The 23,950-nt window shown below is 42.8% G+C and overlaps 1 protein-coding gene across 1 annotated transcript; it reads right to left on the bottom strand.

Moving 5' to 3' along the window:
* Positions 1-2,517: 2,517 nt before the first annotated feature.
* LOC311064579 (E3 ubiquitin-protein ligase TRIM39-like) lies at positions 2,518-3,957 on the bottom strand. Its single transcript, XM_084084443.1, has one exon. The coding sequence runs from the start codon at positions 3,923-3,925 to the stop codon at positions 2,540-2,542; it is 1,386 nt and encodes a 461-aa protein (XP_083940569.1). The 5' UTR covers positions 3,926-3,957; the 3' UTR covers positions 2,518-2,539.
* Between the last annotated feature and the right edge of the window lie 19,993 nt (positions 3,958-23,950).

Below are 23,950 nucleotides of genomic sequence, written 5' to 3'. Positions count from 1 at the left end.
GTCTGTAGCCCTAATGCATGTCAAACTGGTGATCCTTGAAATTAAAATGGTTGAGAATCACTGCTAGAGCCGTAAAAAATCTTCTCTTATGGGGGTCCCTGACATATCTTTTGAAATGGGGGTCCCTGGGCTAATAAGTGTGAAAAAGTTTGAGAACCACTGCTGTAGGTACTGTAGCATGTTAACTGATTAGATTGTACTGTATATCTTTCAGTGGCTGATATTCAGACAATGCATGCAGTCAGTGGCACTCTAGCTTTTTGTTCTGATTTGTCAGCTACTGCTGTATTAGCCCTAGGGCCGATAACAGTCATACCAGCCCCATGATATCAGTGATAGAGAGCAGTGATGGAGATTAAAGTCAAGTCAAGAGAAAGGAAGCTATAAGCGAGATGAACCATGTGAGATGAACACCATTGGGCGGTAGTAATGAGGAGGAAAACGGGGGAGTGTTCTCTTCCATTGAAGCCTAATTTATCGTATGTCGGTTAGTCGTCGGGTACATATGTAAGAAACAAAACAAAAAAAATAGCAGATCTACAAGCTCAAAACAAGTCGCTTCGCGTTGCGTTTCCAGCTTGCGGATCTGCTACTTTTTGGATGTTTTTGTGTGACACTGTAGTACAGGGGTCATCAACAGGGGGTCCGGGACCCCTAGGGGGTCCTCAAAGCTACTATAGGGGGTCCGCCAAATCTTAGTCTGATAGGATTCTTTTTTTTTTTTACATTAACCACTTGAACCCATAGAATTCCTTTTCTGAGGGGAACATTAGCCAAAAATAGCCGATCTACAAGCTCTCAACGCCTCGCGCTGCGAGGCGTTGAGAGCTTGTAGATCGGCTATTTTTGGCAAAGAGGCTATAGGTGTAGAGGGAAAAAAGAGCAGACTAAGTAAAAAAAACGACTTTAATCTTAAACACAATTTTATACAATATTGAGGGGGTCCCTGCTTCATCTCTCTCAGCTAGGGGGTCCTTGGCCTGAAAACGTTGAAGACCCCTGCTGTAGTACGATCAAGTAGGAGCGTTGATTTACGAAGATAAGAGGAGATAAGTGTTTTTTTCTGCCCAATAGCATAACGTTTGACTTCATCAAACGGCCTGCGTCACTTGCCAAAGATCGGTGATATTTCAGCGAGAAGCACCGTTGTGCGACAGTATAGGGCAAGCTTTAAATACTCTGAGCCGAGATGCTGAGATGATGTGTTTGATACTGATCAAACACACAGAGAAAGGAGGTGAGGGGGCGTGTATTGGAGGAGGAAGAGAGAGGGAGAGAGAGAGAGAGAGAGAGAGAGAGATGCATATCACCGTTATCATTGTTTGTTATTCACTTATTGTTAGGATGTATGTCATTTATTTCAGAGAGAGAGAGAGCACATAAAAAGGACACATGAGCTGGATAGAGGGCCAGGCTGCCAGCATGGCTCCGTTTTGATATTGGCATTATTCTGTTTCTTCTCCTTCTTCTGCCGCTTTTCGCAGTTCTGGCTGAACCGTGCATACGCTTTTTAGTTCGGGACACAGAGGTTTGATTCCAGTCAGAGTCACGTGTATGTCCTTCTACCCTCAGCTTCCTGTCACTCAACACACTAAGAAGACTAAAGGAACACTCACACACCAACATAACAGAGTGTATGTCCACAGAGGTTTGGCAGATGCAAAAAATATTATTCTTCGGTGATCCATAGTGAGACAAAAATAAAAGGTGCTAACAAAAAGGGTGTAAAGTGGGAACAGATACATGTTTTGGAACTTATAAAAAACATCCTCAGTCTACCATGAAAAGTAAAAACATGCCTGTGTCCTATTTATAGGTACAAGATAGTAAATCAGAGGATCATTCATGATCAATGAGACATAATGAAACAAATGAAGGCTGATATATAATCTAATGTTAAAGAACAGCAAATGGTTACTAGAAAACAGCACAATGCAACGCAATAAATCATACACTAATTACCTAAAAACAAAAGATAATGAAGGAAACTGCTAAGTAAACCCTTTTCAGATGTTTTCAACGTGGTGATTCTATATTTTATGAGCAAACTGTGTAGAAGTACAACAATAAAATAATCATATTAGTCTAATATATATTATAGTAAAGTACCCCGACTCCCCAACAGTATTACAGATCCATTTGGTTCCATTTTGTACACTCTTCAAAGTTAAATTGACACTTAGATTTTGTAGTTGATGATGATGATGATGATGATGATGAGTATGATGATGATGATGATGATGAGTATGAGGATGTTGATGATGATGATGTCATCCCAGATCAGAGTGTTGCTTTATGAGACACTTGTTCATGTTGACCGTCCTCGACCACAACATAATCATATAGATTCTAACATTGACAGGTAGTACTTTAGGACCACAATGGAAACAAGTCCCCAAGACTCTTTTGTGTAATCCTTATAGCCTAAATGTTTCACTGTACCTCTGTGCTGTTTATATTTTTGACTAATAAAGTATTCAATCAATCAATTAATCAATAATCATCATCATCATCATCATCATCATCATATCTAACTATGTTATTCCAGTGTTACACTGATCTTCCCTGGTAACATCTTCAGAGAACCATTAGCGCCAATGTATGGAAAGAGTGTGTCAGTGAAAGTGTGTGTGAAGGTGTGTATTTGTGTGTTAGTGTCAGGATCAGAGAAGGACAGCTTTCCTTCATTCCAGTCCAGCTGGACTCTGATCCTCTGGGGTTTCTGCTTCAATGAGAGATCAATGACTGACCCTGGTGAGCGTGCTGTGTATTTATCTTTATCTAACCCTATTCTCCAGAATTGACCCCCGTTGTCTCCCTTCCTCTGACGGGACTCTGGTAACACACCTACCCACCAGTCTGCATTGTCTCTAACCTCAACATCCCAGCTCTGAGTCCCTGAGTTAAAGCCTTCAGAACCCAGGACATAGCCATAGTAGTCAAACCTCTCTGGGTTGTCAGGAAGCTGCCGTTTCCGTCCATATCTCACACTGGTCAGATCATCAGACAGGATGTGTCCTGGATGGGCAGTGTTTGGGTCCAGAATGACAGGAGTGTAGGACACAATGTCCTTCATCTTGTCCCAGACTCTGAAGGTCAGGTTGCCCAGGTGTTTGGTCACATCTATCAGTGCTCCTAAGACCGGCTGTGGGTCCTGCAGTGTGAACTGGACTCTTTCCATTGTGGTCTTGTAGTTCTGCAGGAATGAGATGTGTTCAGCTCTCAGCTCCTCCTCTATGGCTCTGATTGTGTTCGAAAGGGTTGATATGTCTCTGTTTAGACCCTCAGTCTTCTCCTTCATCATCTGACTCTTCTGCTGCTCTTCCTCCCACAATAATGCAATCCTAGCATCCTCTTCCTCTTGTAGAAACTGACGCATCTTCTTAAACTGTTCCTTAATCTGAATCTCTGTGTCCTGAGTCTGGGACTGAATGTGTTCTGCTGTTTGATCATAGTTTGTTTTACATTTATTAAATACCTCCAGTTTCTCCTGTAAAGGCGTCAGTGATTTCTGGACTTCCTCCTTGTGATCAAGTGCAGCTTCATCGATGGGTCTGAATCTGTGGTCGGTGTGTTTTTTAGAATCTCGACACACAAGACACGCTGGCTGCTGACATTCTAGACATAACAGTTTGAGTTTCTCAGTGTGCAGACAGCAGAGAACCTCAGACCCTGTTGAAGCTCTCTGATGTCTCTCCTGTATGAAGGCCTCACACAGGTTCTTCAGAGCCAGGTTTCTGGGAGGATCCACTGAATGTCTCTTCTTACAAACTGGACATTCCTTTATTACCTTCTCTCCCCACCATTCCTGCAGACAGGCTTTACAGAAGCTGTGGCTACAGGACAGGATAACAGGATCTTTAAAGATGTCACAACACACAGGACAGGAATAATCCTCTTCAGGGCGAGACGATTTGGAAGCCATTTGGTCTCTGAGTGAAGCTACTAACACTCTGTTCAAGCGAGGAAATCGGTCAGTCAGTCAGTGGTGGTAACACTACTTCCTCTAGAATGTTCCCTGAAGTTCACTTTCACTTTGAATCCTGGTTATTGTTAAAGTCCAGCACAGGTTCAAGTCAAGTGGTCTGGGTCAGTATTCCCTCCCGTTGCTGTGGACAGACAGTATGTCCTCCCTCACTGGAAGTTGTGTTTGATCTGAAGGTGAATCTTAGAGTCCGTCTCTGTGTGTCGTCAATGAGGAGAGACAGAATAACAACCTCTCTGTTTCCTGGTTTCTCTCACACTAGTCTGGGGTGGAGCTATGCCACTACTGAACTATTGCAACACACACACACACACACACACACACACACACACACACACACACACACACACACACACACACACACACACACACACACACACACACACACACACACATACACATACACATAATGGTGATGATAAATGATTTAATCATGTTGTTGGCATTGAACACTGAAACATTAATATAAAAACTATTTGCCTTTTAGGCTTTTCTAAACACAAAATGAGCAAAATCTTAGGTTTACGCATAGTGTTTCTTGAGGTTAGGGGTACGCATAGTTTTACTGAGGTTAGGGTTATTCAGGGTTTAAAATGCTCATTTGTTAATGAAATGGTATTTTTTTCTCTCAAGTTCAGTCTTCTATGCTTCTATGGCTTATTGTGCATATTACTTATCATTGCTTCTTTCTTTTTTCTTTCTGCATTCACTGGCCCCGTATTATTGCGGCTTGCAGCGATATATATTTTTTGTCTTTCTTTCATTTTTTGAGACAACGGGCACAGTGATTTGAACCGACCGCTCCATTAGGGACAGTGACACTTGTGCCCCCGCAGGGTGTCAAACTCTGTTTGCTCTCGCTCTCCACCTCCAGTCTCCAGATAGATCTCTTCTTCACTAGCCTGTCTGTCTGTATATCTGTCTGTCTGTCTGTCTATAGCAGGGGTGGGCAGCATTTATTTCCAGAGGGCCACACTGACTTCAATAAAATGAGTGAAGGGCCACACATTCATTGTACAATTGAATTGAAACTTTAAACACATAAGTGCTGAATGATGTTAAAACTGTGTGAATTTGGTAGACATGCCAGACTACATTAGAATAAGGTCTGAAGTGGCGATCCTATGCAAACATTTCGCCACTCGGCTGGGCACTTGAAACCTGTTTTTGACGCGTTCAAATAATAATGGAATGTCCAAACAATAACCTGCTGTTGGGTGAGGTTCCCGTTTATTACAGTTGTCGATTGTAGGCTTCACAGCATGTTTTATATTTTGCAAACACCCATATTAATGACGGTAAAAACCGTAAAGTCTCCCGTGTGCCCAAGCCATTTCCTTCATCCAACCCTCCTGCTTCACCTGTGACACTTAAAACTGCCGGCTCATGCCGTGGCACCCCTCCCCCCAGGGTAAACACGCCCATCAACCGGCACACAGGTAGAATGGCTCCTTCACACCGGCCCCAATGTGATTGAACAATTACATCAAATCAAAAGAAAAGGAGTCATACTTCATAAAGTTTCACGCTGATTCTTGAAGCAGGAAAAGCTTGGATATAGGCCGCTCCAGTTGTCCTGTCTTTGTCTTCAACTGTACTGCACGTACTAGTCCTTTCTTGTCCGGGAAAGTCTTTGTTACCTTTCCCAAGATCCATGATCCTCGAGGAGCGGTTTGATCCATGATCACTACGATGTCTCCGATCCGATAACTTCTCCGAGGCATCATCCACTTCTGACGTTCCTGTAGTAATGGCAGGTATTCTCTTGTCCACCTCTTCCAAAATAGATCGGACAGGTACTGAACCTGTCTCCATCGTCTCCTGATATAGAGATCGTTCTCTTCGAAGAGTCCGGGGGCAAGAAGAGGTTTCCCTTTAAGCAAAAGAATGTGATTTGGAGTGAGCGCTTCCAAGTCATTAGCATCGTCAGAAACCTTAGTTATAGGGCGGTCGTTTAAAATGGCCTCCACTTCACACAGAAGGGTATGAAGGCTCTCATCATCCAATGATTGTTGACGCAGGACAGAAAACAAAACCTTTCTCACCATCCTGATAAGTCTCTCCCATACACCACCATGATGGGATGCAGTAGGGGTGTTGAAGGTCCAGTCAATACCCTTTTGCCGGAGAGCACTTTGGATCTTGCCGTGATCTACAGCAGCCAAGGCTTCCCTCAACTCTCTCTCTGCTCCAACGAAGTTTGTGCCATTATCCGACCTTAGATGACACACTTGGCCTCTGCGACACATGAACCTCCTTATAGCATTAATACAGGAGTCTGTATTCAGCGAATAAGCGATCTCCAAATGCATGGCCCTGCTAGTCATGCAGGTAAAAATAACTCCATAGCGCTTGACCGTAGAACGGCCTCTCTTGACCTCGATGGGTCCGAAGTAGTCCACTCCGACATTTGTGAAAGGCGGCAAATCTGGGGTAATTCTTTCCTTTGGCATATCAGCCATTTTCTGTTCACTTGGCTGTCCTCGATACCGTCGACAAACCACACAGTCAGAGATTACCTTTCGACAGGCAGAGTTAGCGTTAGTGATCCAGTACTTGCGTCTCACCGTTGAGAGCATGTGGTTTCTACCAGCATGCCCAAGCTGTCGATGCATATACTGCAGAATGAGGTATGAAACATGGGTGCCCTTGGACAGTATGGCAGGATGCTTCAGCTCCTCAGGTAAAGCTACTCGACTGAGTCTTCCACCCACTCGCAGTAAACCCTCCTTCAACATGGGATCCAATCTACAGATCTTGCTGGTTCTTTTCACGCCGGATGCTCCACTTTCCAATGCAGCAATTTCCTCCCCAAAGGTTTCTTGCTGGCTGAAGCGAATGATGGCAGACTCGGCTCTGAACAGATCACTTACAGTGACTGACTGAATTCCAACTGAGGCTCGAAACTGCTTCATATCCTCTTCTACCCTTTTAGGCTGAGTGAATAGACCGTCAACGGTCAAAGAGGCAGTAAGTTCGCTCCTCCTTTTTCCCAGCTTCAGAAGAATGGCCTTGAGTTTAAGGAACCAAGCAACTGAGGTTCTGAGCTTAGCCCACACAGAAAAGTACCTCATAAGCTTGGAAGTTGCACCCTCGGTTTCTGTAATGACAACATTCACCATCAGCTCCCTTTTTACTTCCGGATCGTCTGCTGCAATGGGCTGTGGGTCAAAAGACACTGACCAATCAGTCTCTGGCCCTTGCAGAAAGTCTGGCCCAGAAATCCACCTCCTACAGGCCATGAAGTTATCGGCAGTCAAACCTCTGGAAGCTTCATCGGCTGGATTATCCTTTGAACAGACGTACCTCCATTGACTGGTCTTTGTGGTCTCCCTTATAGAAGCCACTCTGTTAGCCACAAAGGTGTGGAACCGTTTGGTGTCATTATTAATGTACTTCAGCACTGTTTGACTGTCTGTCCAAAAGTACGACTCCTCCAAGTCCAGTTGTAGTTCGTTCCTTAACATCTTGTCGACCTTAACGGCCAGCACTGCAGCGGTAAGCTCAAGGCGAGGGATTGTTGTCTGTTTCAAGGGAGCAACCCTGGCTTTGCCCAGCATAAAAGCCATATGCACCTCTTTATCCTGGTTCTCCAACCGCAGATAGGACACCGTACCATAACCATGATCACTGGCATCCGCAAAATGATGCAACTGCATATGTATGGGTTCTCTGAAGCCCTTTGGCTTAATGCAGCGGTCCACCTTCAATTCTGCTATTCTTTCAAGGTCTAGCAGCCAACCTGTCCACTGCCGAGAGAATGACTGGGGTATAACATCATCCCAGGACATGCTTTTCCGACACATTTCCTGCAACAGCAGTTTCGGGATCAAAGTGAATGGGCCCAAGAATCCCAGTGGATCGTAGATGGAACTAACGATTGAAAGTATTCCACGTCGTGTGTGGGGTTTATTTTCCACCGCAGGATTGAACCCAAAGGTCTCAGTTTCTGCACACCAATTCAAACCAAGTGCCATCTCCACTGGTAAGTCTTCCTGTTCCAAGCGAAGCTGTCTTGTTGTTTTTGACCGCTTGGCTTCTGGAATAGAGGATAGCACGGCCCGACTGTTGCTTGTCCACTTTACCAACTGAAATCCCCCTTTAGAGCATATGTCGGTAAGGTCTGTTACCAGCTGCAATGCCTGTTCCTCTGCGGGTTTAGATTTCAGACAATCATCCACGTAAAAGTTGTTGCAGATGGTATCAATTACTTCGGCATGGAAGTTGTCTTTATTGTCCAAGGCAGTTCTCCTTAAAGCGTAATTGGCACAGCTTGGGGAAGAGACTGCTCCAAAGATGTGAACTTTCATTCTATGGTCCACTGGTCTCTGTGAAATATCTCCCTGGGGCCACCACAGAAACCGCAGGAAATTCACATGCCTTTCTGACACCTTTACTTGGTGAAACATAGCTTTGACGTCGGTCATCAGAGCAACGCTCTCTTGTCTGAATCTCGTTAAAACACCAAAGAGAGAATTGGTGAAATCAGGGCCTTGTAAAAGCTTGCAGTTCAATGAAGTTCCTTTGAACACTGCTCCACAATCGAAAACCACCCTCAGTGTTTTCTTCTTAGGGTGATACACCCCGTGATGAGGCAGATACCACAGACTGTCGTCTTCGCCCTCCACCTGATCCTGAGGCACCACCTCCGCATAGCCACTGCTGATCATATCATTGAGGAAAGCTGTATACTCATCCTGGTAAGTCTTATTCCTTTTGAACTTCCTTTCAAGACTTTGAAGTCGTTGTTCAACAATGCAACGGTTATTCGGCATAGTGATGTTGTCCACCTTAAAAGGTAAGTCCATACTGTAGTGACCTTCCAACATGCAGGTTGACCTCTCCATAATTTCCATGAAACGCAAGTCCTCTCTTGACATCTCCTGCTTTTCCTCGAGTACCAGCTCACTGAAATCTTGGTTATACTGGGAAACCAACAACTCTTCCAACTTGGTGATGGATATCCTGTTAGCATAGACGGTTGAACAGTTCTTTCGGCCACCGCTACTTCCCCTTAAAGGGCCATTGATGACCCATCCCAGCAGGGTTCTCACAGCATAGGGCCCATTGCCTTGGCTATTGATTATTTCCCATGGTTCCATGAGTTTTGGGGCATTGGTCCCAATCAACATTTCAACATTGGCGTCCAGTGCTGGGATTTTTACACCCTTAAGATATTCCCACTTGTCAATATCCAGTTGTGTAGGAATATTACTTCTTGACACTGGAATTGTGTCCTGGGTAAATATTTCTGGAAGATCCACGAATTCATCACTGTCCAACTTGGACACCTCCAGACCGGTGAGAATTTGACTATTCACAACGCTCTCTTGGCCCATAGTACGCAGCAGAATGTTGGTGTTAGTACCCTGTAAATTCAGCTTCCTCATGAGGCGATTGGTACAAAACGTTGCTGTACTCCCGGGGTCCAAGAAAGCATAAGTGTACAGCACCTTGTTTCCCTTCTTGGGCTTTAACTGTACCGGCACAATAGACAGTGTACAGTCTTGATCTCCGGCCCCAGTACAACCGTATGCCTGGAGAGAGACGAATGCGCTACTGACTGGTGTCTCTGTCAGTTTGTCCTGATTGTGCAGGACAGTCGGATGGTTTAGATGACATTCATCGCAGGTCAACCGACTTCTACATTCTTTATTCATGTGACCCGCCTTCAGACATCCAAAGCAGACCCCCTTTGCCTTCAGAAATCCAATTTTTTCTATTTGGGGAATCTTACTCAGCTCCGAACACCTGGATAATGGGTGTAACTCTCCACAATAAACACATGATTCCTTTGATGCAGATGGTGTTGTGAGCCCAGGAGTTACAGTGTGGTCGGTGGCTGCGATGTTTGTTGCAAAGCTGCTTTCTCTAATATTGCTCCTAGGTGGTGGTCTGCTCCTTGCTGCTGGCTGTAATGAGGTATTTGGTCGTGCCTCTGAAATATCACCAAACAGGGGATGCGACAACATTTTCACTTGGTTTTCCAAAAAGCTCACCATGTCTGAGAAGGTAGCTCTATAGCCTTGCTCTTGTATTCCAAAAGCTTTAGCCCTCCATCTTTCCCGGAGCCTGTATGGCCACTTCATCATAACTTGTCGCATATTTGATGGAATATCCATCTCCTCCATGTATTGAATTTCCATCATGGCGTTACAGCACCCCCTGAGGAATAAAGCAAACTCCTGCAGTGCTTTAACATCGTCGGTTTTGATAGCCGGCCATCCAAAGGCTTTATCCATATAGGCTGTAGCTATTGTATATTCGTTGCCAAAATGCTCTTTCAAGAGCTCCTTTGCCCTTTCGTACCCCTGCTGTGGTGTCGTATGTAGGCAGCTTCTGACCAACTCTCTGGGCTGTCCCCTTGTGTATTGTTCCAAGTAGTACAAACAATCCTGGTAGGTGCTTGCCTTGGCTTCAACACAGTGTTCAAAAGTCCTGATGAAATATATGCATTGCAATGGGTCACCATCAAATATTGGCATCTCTCTTTGGGGCAAGGTGGCTGATATTTGCTGCCGTATAAGCCTTGAGGTGATTTCGTTCTGCTTTTGCATGATTCCACAAATAGTGTCCTGATCCACTGGGCCTTGAATTGAAGCATCCGATGATGTATTTAACTGCTCAGAATGGGATCTGTTTACTTTTGATTCCAATGCACTAGGTGCAGCTGTAGGAGGCATACTGACAGTTTGAGTGTTGTTCCTTACATCAGCTGTATGCAACACTCCAGTATTTGGCTGAAAATAGCCTCTGTTGGTGGCACCCTTTGCATATAGGTTTCCAACCTGTGGTACTGGGACCCAAGAGTGTGCATTTTCCTTTGGACGTGCATCGGAAGTGGAGGCGATAGGAGGTGCTATTGGGCCTTGATTTAGGACCCGGGCATCAGCCTTTGGCACAAATTCCTCTGCCCTGGGGTTAAATGAAAGGCTGCGCCTTTGGAGTCCTTTGCTGACATAGGAGTTCATTGCATTAGAACGAGTATTTTCTCCAATAATGCTGCCTTCCAGTACAGAAACCTTTGCGGCAGCGGCCGATATTTGTCCCTCAAGCTCCATTTGCTCCTTTAGTTTTCTTAGTTTTACTCCTTCCAGTCTGACTCTTTCCTGCTGTGCTTCCAACTCGTGTCTTTTTTGTAGAGCAGCAGCCTTTTCCATTAGGGCGGCTTTCTCTGCCTTGGCCTTCATGCAGGCAGCTGACACACCTGAGCCTCTACTGGAGGCTTTAGACCGTTTAGACCCCTTGGAGATATTAGACACACTGTCTTCGGGATTAATCTCATTTTGACACTCAGATTGTACATTTTTACCACCATCATCCACAATTCCAATTTCCTGTAACCATTTTAACACCTCCTCAATGAACACATCACAGCTGGATACCTTTGAATGAAACCATACATTTTGTTTATTTTGTTCATCCTCCGGTATAGGAAATTCCATAAACAATGTGTTGTGAAGTTCAGTGGCCTTTTGACACAACATTTTGATCCTGTTCAGCCTTTGTTGGACAACAGAGCCGTTCTCCTTTGAAGCCATAAGTGCAGTGACTTGAGCCTTTAATTTACTTGCTTGTGTGAAATGTCCATTTCTTTCAGTTTGAAGTCGTTCCATTGCGAATCTGATTCCTTTGAGAGTTGGCGTTCTTACTCTTTTTTCAACATTAGTAACCTCTTGCATTTCTGCAATCCCAGCTTGCTTGTTTGTTTCACTCATTTTGTTTGTTTCACTCATTTTGTTTTCCACAGAGTGAACCAATAATAAAACAGTGCACGTATTTGTTTTGCCCCAAAAAGAAACACTCGTTTGCAAACAAAAATAAGACCATGGACAGTGTATTAGTTTGCAACCAACAAAAATACCGTAAACAGTGAATTCATTTGTGACCAACCATAAAAACGTTATGCAGTGTATTCATCATTTCCAATCAATAATAAGACCTTAGGCAATATTTCATTCATTTCAACTCTGTATATTCATGACCCGTTGCGTTCATTGCACAACACTCGTGCCGTGCGCTTTGAATGTGGAACGCACGCTGTGTGAGGGAAAGAATGTATTTCGGACAGTCAAAAGTCAGAGGATTCCTGAACAGCCTTTCCTCAAAGCGGCCCGCGGCCGCGATCAAAGCCGTTGTACGGCGAAAAGCCGTTCCATACGATGCCGTGTGTGCCAGTATGTGTGTGTGAGTGCGTGCACCACTGACCAGTAACACTAACAGCAGCCAGAGATAGACTGAGGGCTGGGGCCGTTGAGTTGTGTTGTTCGCTCTGCCCGTGTTGGCGACTGGAGCGCTCCGCTCTTCTCGGGAAGGGAAGAGAAGAGAAGAGAAGGGAAGGGGGGGGCGCCGCCGCTCGCTCACCGAGGCGAATGGATGATGATCTGATGATGCACTGCTACGAGACTGCACTGCTCCGGATAAAGATGTCCATTCCAGCCAGGATCGATGTGAAATCTTCTTCCCGGGTAGGGGTGCTCCACTAGTCCGCAGGAAGTCCAAGAACCGTTCCAAAAACAAACAAAAGAAACCAAACAAAAACGAAGCGAATCCAAAGTGGTCTATTGTCTTCCTTTGTCCGACTGAGACAAGGTTTTTACTTGTGAAGTGGCGATCCTATGCAAACATTTCGCCACTCGGCTGGGCACTTGAAACCTGTTTTTGACGCGTTCAAATAATAATGGAATGTCCAAACAATAACCTGCTGTTGGGTGAGGTTCCCGTTTATTACAGTTGTCGATTGTAGGCTTCACAGCATGTTTTATATTTTGCAAACACCCATATTAATGACGGTAAAAACCGTAAAGTCTCCCGTGTGCCCAAGCCATTTCCTTCATCCAACCCTCCTGCTTCACCTGTGACACTTAAAACTGCCGGCTCATGCCGTGGCACCCCTCCCCCCAGGGTAAACACGCCCATCAACCGGCACACAGGTAGAATGGCTCCTTCAAGGTCCTTGCTTTCACAACAACAATGTTCATCAACAAAATGTTGATCTTTCTTTGTCTTCTTGTATCACTCTGATGTACTCTGTACGAGATTACAATGATTAGATCACATGAAACAATCCACGTCAATGCCGTATCTCATTTTATCTGATACAGTATGCACCTCTCCATAGGTCACTGATAAAACACATTGTATTCACATCGCATTCATTATATGATGGACTCACGGCAGACTGTTTCACTGTTACATTATAAACATAAAACATTTGAGTACATACGGATGGAGGAATGCAGGTATGTACTCAAATGGCAAATATGAATTAATATTAATTGGAGTTAAATTAATTTGTCTCAAAACCCGTAACATATGGCAGCCTTTTAAAATGTGGATTTTTTTAAACATTTTTTTTATGACTTGGCGGGCCGGATTGAGATGGTCAAAGGGCCGGTTCCGGCCCCCGGGCCGTATGTTGCCCACGTGTGGTCTATAGCTTTCCTCCCATCAGAGAGCAAATAATTCATCATGCACTCTGACATCATGGCACTGCCACTCCTGGGCCCCGTGGTGACATAATCACTTAAAACAGTGACAACCGCCATCTTAGAGATCCACTGCAGGGGTTGGGGGGGGGGGGGGGCAGATACAGTATGGGGTCAGACAGAGAGAGAGGGATCAGGGTTGCCAGATCTGCTTATTATAATTTCCCCGCAAGGTTTTATTTGAAAATAGCCGATCTACAAGCTCACAACGCGTCGCATCGCGACACATTGTGAGCTTGTATTTTCAAATAGCTGCGCTGTTAATGTGGCCCATAGTCGCTTCTTTTGGGCTGGTTTTCCTAGACCTGGTTGCTTGTTTCTCTCACAGAATCTGGCAACACTGAGAGGGATAGATAGGGTGTGTGTTCCAGAGAAAAGAGGAGAAAGAGGCAGTGACAGCGATTGAGTGATTGGGGTATAAAAGAGAAAAAAAATGTGGAAATGGACATTACAGAATGGCATTTTAAGAATATTGTGATTCTTCTAGTCTTTTTGGCCAGTCAAATGTGCTTTGCACCAGCGGTTCTCAAGCCTTTTTCATGTCATGGACCCCCCAAATTGACACATACGTATTAGCCCGTGGACCCCCGTTTGAAAATATATGACAGGGATTTTTTACGCCAAATTCATATCATTTTGGGGGTCCTTGGCATGAAAAAAGTTTGAAAACCACTAACTTAGAAACATACGTTTTTCAGAAAACCGTTAGGATTTAGAAGACATTTTGCAGAATGGGAACCTCTGGCATCAATGGGTAACTCTGAGAGTATTAATGGAAGCAAATGGACCTGTTAGGGTCCATTTGTTTCAGGAGTAGTTAGTTAAGGGGTTCGGTTTAGTATATCTTGCTCAAGGACACTTCGACACGCAGCCATGTAGGAGGAGGAGGAGGAGCCGGCCAGGGAATCGAACCGGGTTCCGCAGATGGCTGCTCTATACCTGAGGGCACTGCCGCGGCGCTCAGGGGGGGTTTCACTCTCGTAGTTTTCTGCATCTGAAAGTAAACTCGGAAAGTGTGTGTGTGTGTGTGTGTGTGTGTGTGTGTGTGTGTGTGTGTGTGTAAACATTCCTGTAAAAACATGCCTAATGGAAAGTATTCCCCGGTGGCCTTACATCAGCAACTTAATGTCTTTCTCAACTGTGGGATCCCACGGGGCGCACAGACAGACGGCGTGTGTGTGTGTGTGTGTGTGCATGAAGCACACACACACGCATTTACATGCATTCACTCAGCGGATAGGAGCTGAACTCCTGGCTCCAAACCTGAGCTGACAAGGCAAAAAAAAAAGACACTTGTCGCTCCTGCCAGCTAACGTTAAAGGCTGATACTGCTCTATCCACACACACACACACACACACACACACACACACACACACACACACACACACACACACACACACACACACACACACACACACACACACACACACACACACACAGAGAGATATGTTCAGACATGCCTTGTCATCAGAAGCAGAATGTTTGCCATGATGAAGGTGCACACAGTGAAGGACAGGGTGATGAAGACAGACATTGGCTGGGAGCCGGCATTGACCTGTTAACTCATCTGCATGCAGTCACCATGCAGTCAGTGGATAAAGTCACATCTGTCCTCTGTTCAACATAAAGGACAGCGGGGTGACAGCTTCTTCCCTTTCAGTCAGTGGAAAGAGTCAGTGGTGGAAGAAGAACATTTCTTTACTTAAGTATCAATAATGCCAACTCTGTTACAAGTAAACGTCCGGTAGTCAAACTTTACTTGAGTAAAAGTACAAAAGTCCATCAAAATATACTTCATCATTGGCATCCGTCAGTCTCGAGAGATTATGGAGTCGCACCCCGGACACTAGTGGTGGAAAGTAACTAAGTACATTTACTTAAGTACTGTACTTAAGTACATTTTTGAGGTATTTGTACTTTACTTGAGTATTTCCAATTTCCAATACTTTTGCTTCTACTCCACTACATCTCAGAGGCGAATATTGTACTTTTACTCCACTACATTTATTTGAAAACTTTAGTTACTAGTTACTTTTCAGATATAAACTATGATATAATGAAACATACATTAACCACTTTAAACCTATTTTATACCTAGGCTATTTGAAAATAGCAGATCTACAAGCTCACAACGCGTCGCATCGCGACGCGTTGTGAGCTTGTAGATCGGCTATTTTCAAATATTTAGTACTTTTACTTTTGGTACTTTAAGTACATTTTGATGCCACTACTTTTGTACTTTTATTCAAGTAAATTTTGAATTCTGGACTTTTACTTGTAACAGAGTATTTTAATATTGCAGTATTGGTACTTTTACTTAAGTAAAGAATTTGAGTACTTTTTCCACCACTGAGTGGCTCCACTGCTCCTGGTGCAGTGTTGGGTGTGGCTGAACAGACCTATGCGGGATTTACATTCCCTTCCACACTTCACACAGGGGAAGAATGATGCTGGTCTGTCTGTCTGGCTTTGGGCCTCATTTTTTTCGCCTCAGTCTCTTCGCCACGGACTGCTGGGCAAGCGTCTCTTCAAACTTGAAGAGTCCGTCCTGAATGATCCGTTTCCAAGCCATTCGATCTAATGCTGCAGCTTCCCAGGTGTCCAGGTCGATGTTCAGGGCCTTCAGGTCTCTCTTGCAGATGTCTTTGTAGCGCAGTTTAGGTCTACCCTATGGGACGCTTTCCCTGAACTAATTCTCCATAGAGGAGATCCCTGGGAATCCGTTCATCATCCATCCTCACCACATGACCGAGCCAGCGCATGCGTCTCTGTTTCAGAGTGCTGTACATGCTGGGGATTCCAGCACTCTCCAGGACGGTGTTGTTTGGCACTTTGTCTTGCCAGGTGATGTCCATAATGCGTCTAAGGCAGCGCATGTGGAAGGCATTAAGTCTACGTTCCTGCCGAGTGTGTAATGTCCAGGACTCACTGCCATGCAGGAGGGTGCTCATGACACATGCTCTGTAGACCTGGATCTTGGTTTGCTGTGTCAGCTTACTGTTGGTCCACACCCTATTTGTAAGTCTGGACATGGTGGTAGCTGCCTTGCCGATGCGCTTGTTGAGCTCCTGGTCAATACAGAGCGAGTCAGAGATTGTTGAACCCAGGTACACAAAGTTGTGGACAAGGTGAAACAAAGTATACTCATTATGCAGAATGTCCTGTTTCACGAGGTAGCATATGTATAAGATATTTTGAAAATAGCAGATCTACAAGCTCATAACGCATCGCGAAGCGACGCGTTATGAGCTTGTAGATCGGGTATTTTCAAATAACTAAGTAACTAGTAACTAAAGGTTTTCAAATAATTGCAGTGGAGTAAAAAAGTACAATATTTGCCTCTGAGATGTAGTGAAGTAGAGAAGTAAAACTATTGAAAATTGGAAATGCTCCAGTAAAGTAAAAGTACCTCAAAATGGTACCTAAGTACAGTACTTGAGTAAATGTACTTTACTACGCTACTTCACACCACTGCTTTTATTGAGGCAGATTAATAGGACGGCACGGTGTCAGCATCGGGGGGGGGGGGGCGGGGGGGGGCAGAGGGCAGAGATGTGCTCTGGATAGAATTCCATCCCGGGTTAACGTGGGGAAACACGTTGTCTTTAAAGGCTGTCTTTAAAGGTCATATTTTGTAGATTATTTCAACTTGAATCCTTATCGCTCCGTTCTGGAAGATCTCCGCCGAGCCAAACGTGTCGACCTCAGAGGCTTCTCCACTAACCTTAGAGAGAGAGAGGGAGAGAGAGAGAGAGAGAGAGAGAGAGAGGTGCAGAATGCAATGGAAAGTGTTATTCAAGATTGTTATCGTCACATTTCTAGTCAGGAACGCTCACGTCAAAGTAGATTCAACCATTTATTGCAACAAATGGAATACAGTTAAAGGTAGGGTAAGTGATTTACTTTGGTTAAAATAAGTGTTAAATAGCTCTATATTTTCCGATAGTACTCATTGCTATAGAGTGTTTGTTCAGTAAAAAGGAGTCTCTCATGTCTCTCCAGCTCTTTATTAAACAGAAAATGCATTTTCAGTGCTCTCCCCTGATTGGCTTAAATGTTGTCACCTACCTGAAAATGTACTATATTCTATTTACTAAAGAGTTGGAGAGACCCCTGTGACCGAACAAACGCTCTGTAGAAATGATTACTATCAGAATATAGTACCTTTTTAACAAAAAAAAAAGATTTTACCAAAAAATATCACTTACCCTACCTTTAACTCACGAGTGCCAGAATTATTTCTGGCTATGTTGTCCCAGTGCCAGAGATTTCAAAGTTAAAAAAAAGTGCTTAGGAAGCGAGATACAGCCTTTTCAGTTATAAGTTAAACAAAGAGTGGATGGAGCTGCAAATCTTCAGATAATGATATCTTGGGTTCTGAATTATTTTTTTCCAAAACACGTCAAACACGTCATTGGCACGTTGCGCCATAGCGGTAAAACACGTGAAACACGCTAATGGCATTAAAGGCTTCGCTCTTGGAGATATTCCCTGAATTTTGACCAAGCGGCATGCTAAGCAAAATCAGGGAACCTACAAAATCAAACAATAAGCAATACATTGACATATTAGTTTGAATTAGCAGATATAAATGTGAATGGGGAATAGAAAGATGATGTTCACATCAGCTGACTGACAGCTGAGTACAGCTGAGGCGTGCAAGACTTCCGTGTGCTGCATGAACTATAACGCTATGCTTCATTTATGACAGGGGTCTTCAACGTTTTCAGGCCAAGGACCCCCTAGCTGAGAGAGAGATGAAGCAGGGACCCCCACTATATTGTATAAAATTGTGTTTCAGATGTAACTTTTTTTGTTTACTTGGTCTGCTCTTTATTTCCCCCTACACCAAACACCTCTTTGCCAAAAAATAGCCGATCTACAAGCTCACAACGCCTCGCAGTGCGAGGCGTTGTGAGCTTGTAGATCTGCAATTTTTTGGCTGAAGTTCTCCTCAGAAAAGGGATGCTAGGGTTCATGTGGTTAAGGTAAAAAAAAATAATCACATCACACAAAGATTTGGCGGACCCCCTGTAGTAACTCTGAGGACCCCCTTGGGGTCCCGGACCCCCTGTTGAAGACCCCTGATTTATGAGAAAACAAGCACAATTCTTTGTTTTTTGGTTCCTCAGCAAGTCCACATTGTGTGTGCGCCATTATGTTTGTTTGTAGTCGTGATATAATTTCACATCATGTGCCTCAAAAACAAAACAATGGGATTCAGGTTAAATGTCAGTGACATTGCTACACTATGTCTGTCCATCCATCCAACATCATGGTCCAAAAAAAAAAGAAATCTCGAACACTATACCAATTAGATTATCAAGGACTTTGTTGTGCCATCATCGCCATGCTGCCGTGCCGTGTGTGGTGGACATTTTTGTCAAAATTCCATTTTTGCCATGGACATACAGATGAGTGGACAATGATATTACCACAAACACAGAAAGAGCTATAATAGCCTTGAATGACCTTTACAGGTCTGTAACTCTGAGAGTGCACACAGATGGAACCAAATGGACCCGTAGTTCCATTTGTGCACTCTCAGAGTTATGGAGGTCCTTGAAAATAAAAAGTTAGAGAACCACTGTCCTATTGTACTCCTAATGTGCCATTCATAGAGTCATAGTAAATCAGTGTCACACATATTCTGAGGAAAACCTGGAGACTGACATTCAGTAATTGGGTCTTATGATCAAAATAAGAACATTATAACGTTATAAAATTTGCCACGGACGAGCAGTGGTGTAAAGTAACTAAGTACATTTACTTAAGTACAATTTTTAGGTACTTTTACTTTACTGGAGTATTTCCAATTGTCTATACTTTTACTTCTACTCCACTACATCTCAGAGGCAAATATTGTACTTTTACTCCACTACAATTATTTGAAAATGTTATTTACAAGATATAAATAGTTACATTATAGAATACACATTAACCACTTTAGCCCTATTTCATACCTAGGCTATTTGAAAATAGCCGATCTACAAGCTCACAAAGCGTCGCATCGCGACGCGTTGTGAGCTTGTAGATCTGCTATTTTCAAAATATGTTTATTATACATCTGAAAACTTGAAATGGGACATTCTGCATGATGAGTACTTTCTACTTTTGGTACTTTAAGTACAATTTGATACCAATACTTTTGTACTTTTACTCAAGTAAATGTTGAATTCCGGACTTTTACTTGTAACAGAGTATTTCTAGATTGCAGTATTGATACTTTTACTTAAGTAAAAAACGTGACTACTTTTTCCACCACTGTACATGAGATACCTCCAAATGTCATGGGCAGGCTGTCCGTTCGTTTCAACGTTTTGGCCCCAAACAACAAATAAAACTGGCTGGCATACTATAGCCATGTCATTTGCTGTGCACCTTCATGTTCCTCGGAGAATGAACCCTACTGATTTTGGGGGGGTCCCCACATGATTTTGTGGGGGTGCCCAGATGACAGTGAAGTGACAATTTAAAGACTTTAAAGACCTTTTTAATGCTTAAAAAAAAAGTGTGGGAAAAGACCATCAAAAGTAAAACTGGTCAAACATTATCCAAATTGTCAAATGATAATAAGAAAGAGGCAACAATTGTGAAAATGGAAGATCTACAAGCTCACACACAACGCCATTGCGAGGCTTTGTGAGCTTGTAGATCTTCTATTTTCACAAGATTTATCTGTGGAACCGAGTCAAGCTAAATGTAATGCCTCAACTCCTACAATTCCAAGTGCTTATCAGGGTGGGGGTGGTCCCAGGTTCAAATATGATATTTTTGTGGGGGTCCCCAGCTCAAATATGATAATTTTTGGGGGGTTTCACAGCCTGAAAAGGTTGAGCAACACTGCTCTAGTGCCACCAATAGGCCAACATTTCCAAGTTGCACAGAAGATGAAGATATCTCTAACCCATTTAGACCGGGAACGCATCCGTGTAATTTTTTAGATTTCTATGGCTATTCAAAAATAGCAGATCTACAAGCTCATAGCGCGGCACCGAGTGCCGCGCTATGAGCTTGTAGATCTGCTATTTTTTTTTTTTAATCGTGAAAATGTGTGCAAATCTTTGATTTTTTTTTTTAAGCGAACATTTTGAAAAACATTTTGTTCCAGGGACCTCCAGAAGCAAAGATTTGAGTTACAAATGTTGTTTAAAAAAATATATGTATTTAACGATTTGCACTAAACGTTCAAGAGTTTTCAAAAATAGCAGATCTACAAGCACGTTTTTTTTTGTTTTTTTTTATAACCCAAAGTATAAAATGATGGTTATAGCAAAAAATAATCTAAAATGACACTAGTGTGCTTTCCGGGTCTTAATGGGCTAAAATAGAACAGGTGGATTGCCATGAAGCACGCTGCGCTTGCAACAGCGTAGGTGAAGAAAGCCTAACTATTTCAGGTAGCATGATGATGTAGCAGCCTCTAGCCTTTTCTTTGACTTTGAAGCTCGCAACGTGAATAATTGTTGAGGGGTGTAAGCTGCAAAGCCAGAACTTATTTTCATGAATAACATTTTATTTTGTGCTTAATTTTATTTATACATACAGTATAACTAGTACAAAGTTGGAGGTGGTCTTACTTCTCTTCCGTTGAGAAATGTACAGTGGTGAAACGTAACTAGGTAAATGGACTCTGGGGCGTTTCCAATTGTCTATACTTTTACTTCTACTCCACTACGTCTCAGAGGCAAATATTGTACTTTTACTCCACTACAATTACTTGAAAACTTTAGTTACTCGATTAGTCACCCCATGAAGACTTGAATTAATGGATATTTTTTTGTTTTTGTCACATTCCTAAACGCAATAATTTGATGGCCGGCAGCGGTTCCGGTAGGTAGACACAAGAGTCTCCTTTGTGTCTCCTACCGGAACCGCTGCCTATACCGGTCCGCTGGTCATCAAATTATTGGCTTAGGAATGAGACAAAAACAAAAAAATACAAGTCTCCATGGGGTGACTCATTGGTTCTCAAAGTGGGGTCCGGGGACCCCCAGGGGTACTTGAGGGGGTTCCAGGGGGTCCCCAGCTAAATGATGGATAGGAACCAAATGGACCCTTATGGGTCTGTAACTCTGAGAGTGTACAAATGGAACCAAATGGACCCGTTACGTTAGGGTCCATTTGGTTCCATTTGTACATTTGTTACATTAACATTGATTTTACAACATGAATTGGGGTCCCAGAGATAGAAATGCCATTAAATGGGGGTCCGTAGCCCTAATGCATGTCAAACTGGGGGTCCTTAAAATGTATCTTTTCAAATGGGGGTCCGCGGGCTAATAAGTGTCCATTTGGGGGTCCTTGACATGAAAAGGTTTGAGAACCACTGGGGTGACTAATCGATAGAATCGATTTGGGTGAACTATCCCTTTAAGAAGGACGTTCCTTTTTAACCACACCATACGGTACGTATAGTAGGAGCAAAGTAATTGAACACGTTTCTAAATAAAGGACCTATAAAAGATTAGGTCATGCGAATACAAAGCAGACTGTATGTAACGTGTGGCATATGATGTATGCATGTACACACGATGGCTTTGTTTAGAAGACAAAGCGTAAGCAAAACATAAAGACATTTATGTTTTATGCATTTCATTTGCATTTTGTCAACGACTCAAGCTCACGCTCTCTGCATAATAAGGGATATCGCTGTTTCGGCCAGAAACCTCCTATCTCCATATTCTATCTTTTTGTGTATTTTTTGTAAATTAATGCCCTACTTGCAAAAGTACTCCATTTTTTGAGTGGTGCCAACCACTCCTATATCTGACTTTGTCTGTGTGTCCGTCCGTATGTCCAAAAAACAAACATTGATGACAACATCAATACGGGGCTCATCAAAGGCACCACTCTCTTCACACAGGGTGTGATTTTTTACTTAAGTAAAAGTATCAATACTGCAATGTAGAAATACGCTGTTACAAGTAAAAGTCCGGAATTCAAAATTCACTTGAGTAAAAGTACGAATGAATTGTTATCAAAATGTACTTAAAGTACCAAAAGTAGAAAGTAGTCGTTATGCAGAATGTCCCATTTCACAAGTTTTCAAAAAAATCTTGTGAAAATAGCAGATCTACAAGCTACGAGCTTGTAGATCGGCTATTTTCAAATGGCCAAAATGTATATAGGGCTGAAGTGGGTAATGTATGTTTTGCAATAATAATAAAAACCTACAAAGTAACTAGTAACTAAAGTTTTCAAATAATTGTAGTGGAGTAAAAGTACAATATTTTCCTCTGAGATGTAGTGGAGTAGAAATAAAAGTACTGAAAATTGGAAATACTCTATTGAAGTAAAAGTACCTCAAAATTGTACTTAAGTACAGTACTTGAGTAAACGTACTTAGTTACTTTACACCACTGCCTACTTGATCATACTACAGCATCACACAATGTATCAAAAGTAGCAGATCTACAAGCTCAAGCTTGTAGATCTGCTACTTTTGATACTTTTGAATTTGAATCCTGAAAAGTAACAGTTTGGGACACATATGAGGTTTCCACCTCGACAGAGATGATATAAGACCTTTGATTGGTGTTTGCCGTTCTATTTCCACAAGTAAAGAGGGTGTGAAATTGTGAATACAAGCTTGAATGGTTGCCGACGGACACCAATCTCAGGCTCAAATAATAAATGCAAAGACTTGTTAGTGACAAAACATCCTCAGTGTTCCTTTATCCGTTTGTAAGTCAGAGAGCGTACAGCGTACACAATGGAACCACATGGGGTCCATATTTATCAGTGGTGTGAAGTAACGAAGGACATTTACTCAAGTTACTGTACTTAAGTACAATTTTGAGGTACTTTTACTCTGCTGGACTATTTCCCATTTTCAATACTTTGACTTCTACTCCACTACGTCTCAGAGGCAGATATTGTACTTTTACTCCACTACAATTATTTGAAAGCTTTAGTTACTAGTTACTTTGCAGATATACATTGTTACATTATAAAACATACACTGAACATTTTAGCCCTATTTTATACATAGGCTATTTTAAAATAGTAGATCTACAAGCTCACAACACGTCGCACCGCGACGCGTTGTAGATCTGCTATTTACTTGTAGATCTGTTTCAAACATGTTAGTACTTTTACTTTTGACACTTTAAGTACATTTTGATAACAATACTTTTGTACTTGTACTCAAGTATATTTTGAATTCCGGACTTGTAACAGAGTACTTCTACATTGCAGTATTGATACTTTTACTTAAGTAAAACATTTGAGTACTTTTTTCACCACTGTAAATGAACACTGTGGTTTTACAGTGTAGAGACTGTGACAACAGTATAAATGGTTATGTGTAGTTTTTTAGGTTTATTTCCCTTTGAAGAAGGTGACTCGTACAACACTAACATCCGTCCTTCTCTCTCTCTCTCTCTCTCTCTCTCTCTCTCTCTCTCTCTCTCTCTCTCTCTCTCTCTCTCTCTCTCTCTCTCCTTCTGTTGGTCTCATCATTAGTCTCTCTGT

The sequence above is a fragment of the Gymnoscopelus microlampas genome (genome assembly GCF_963454915.1).
Source record: "Gymnoscopelus microlampas genome assembly, chromosome: 2".
In the NCBI taxonomy this organism is placed as follows: Eukaryota; Metazoa; Chordata; class Actinopteri; order Myctophiformes; family Myctophidae; genus Gymnoscopelus; species Gymnoscopelus microlampas.
Note: the sequence above shows the minus strand (reverse complement) of the source record. Positions and strands in the feature narration are given on the sequence as shown.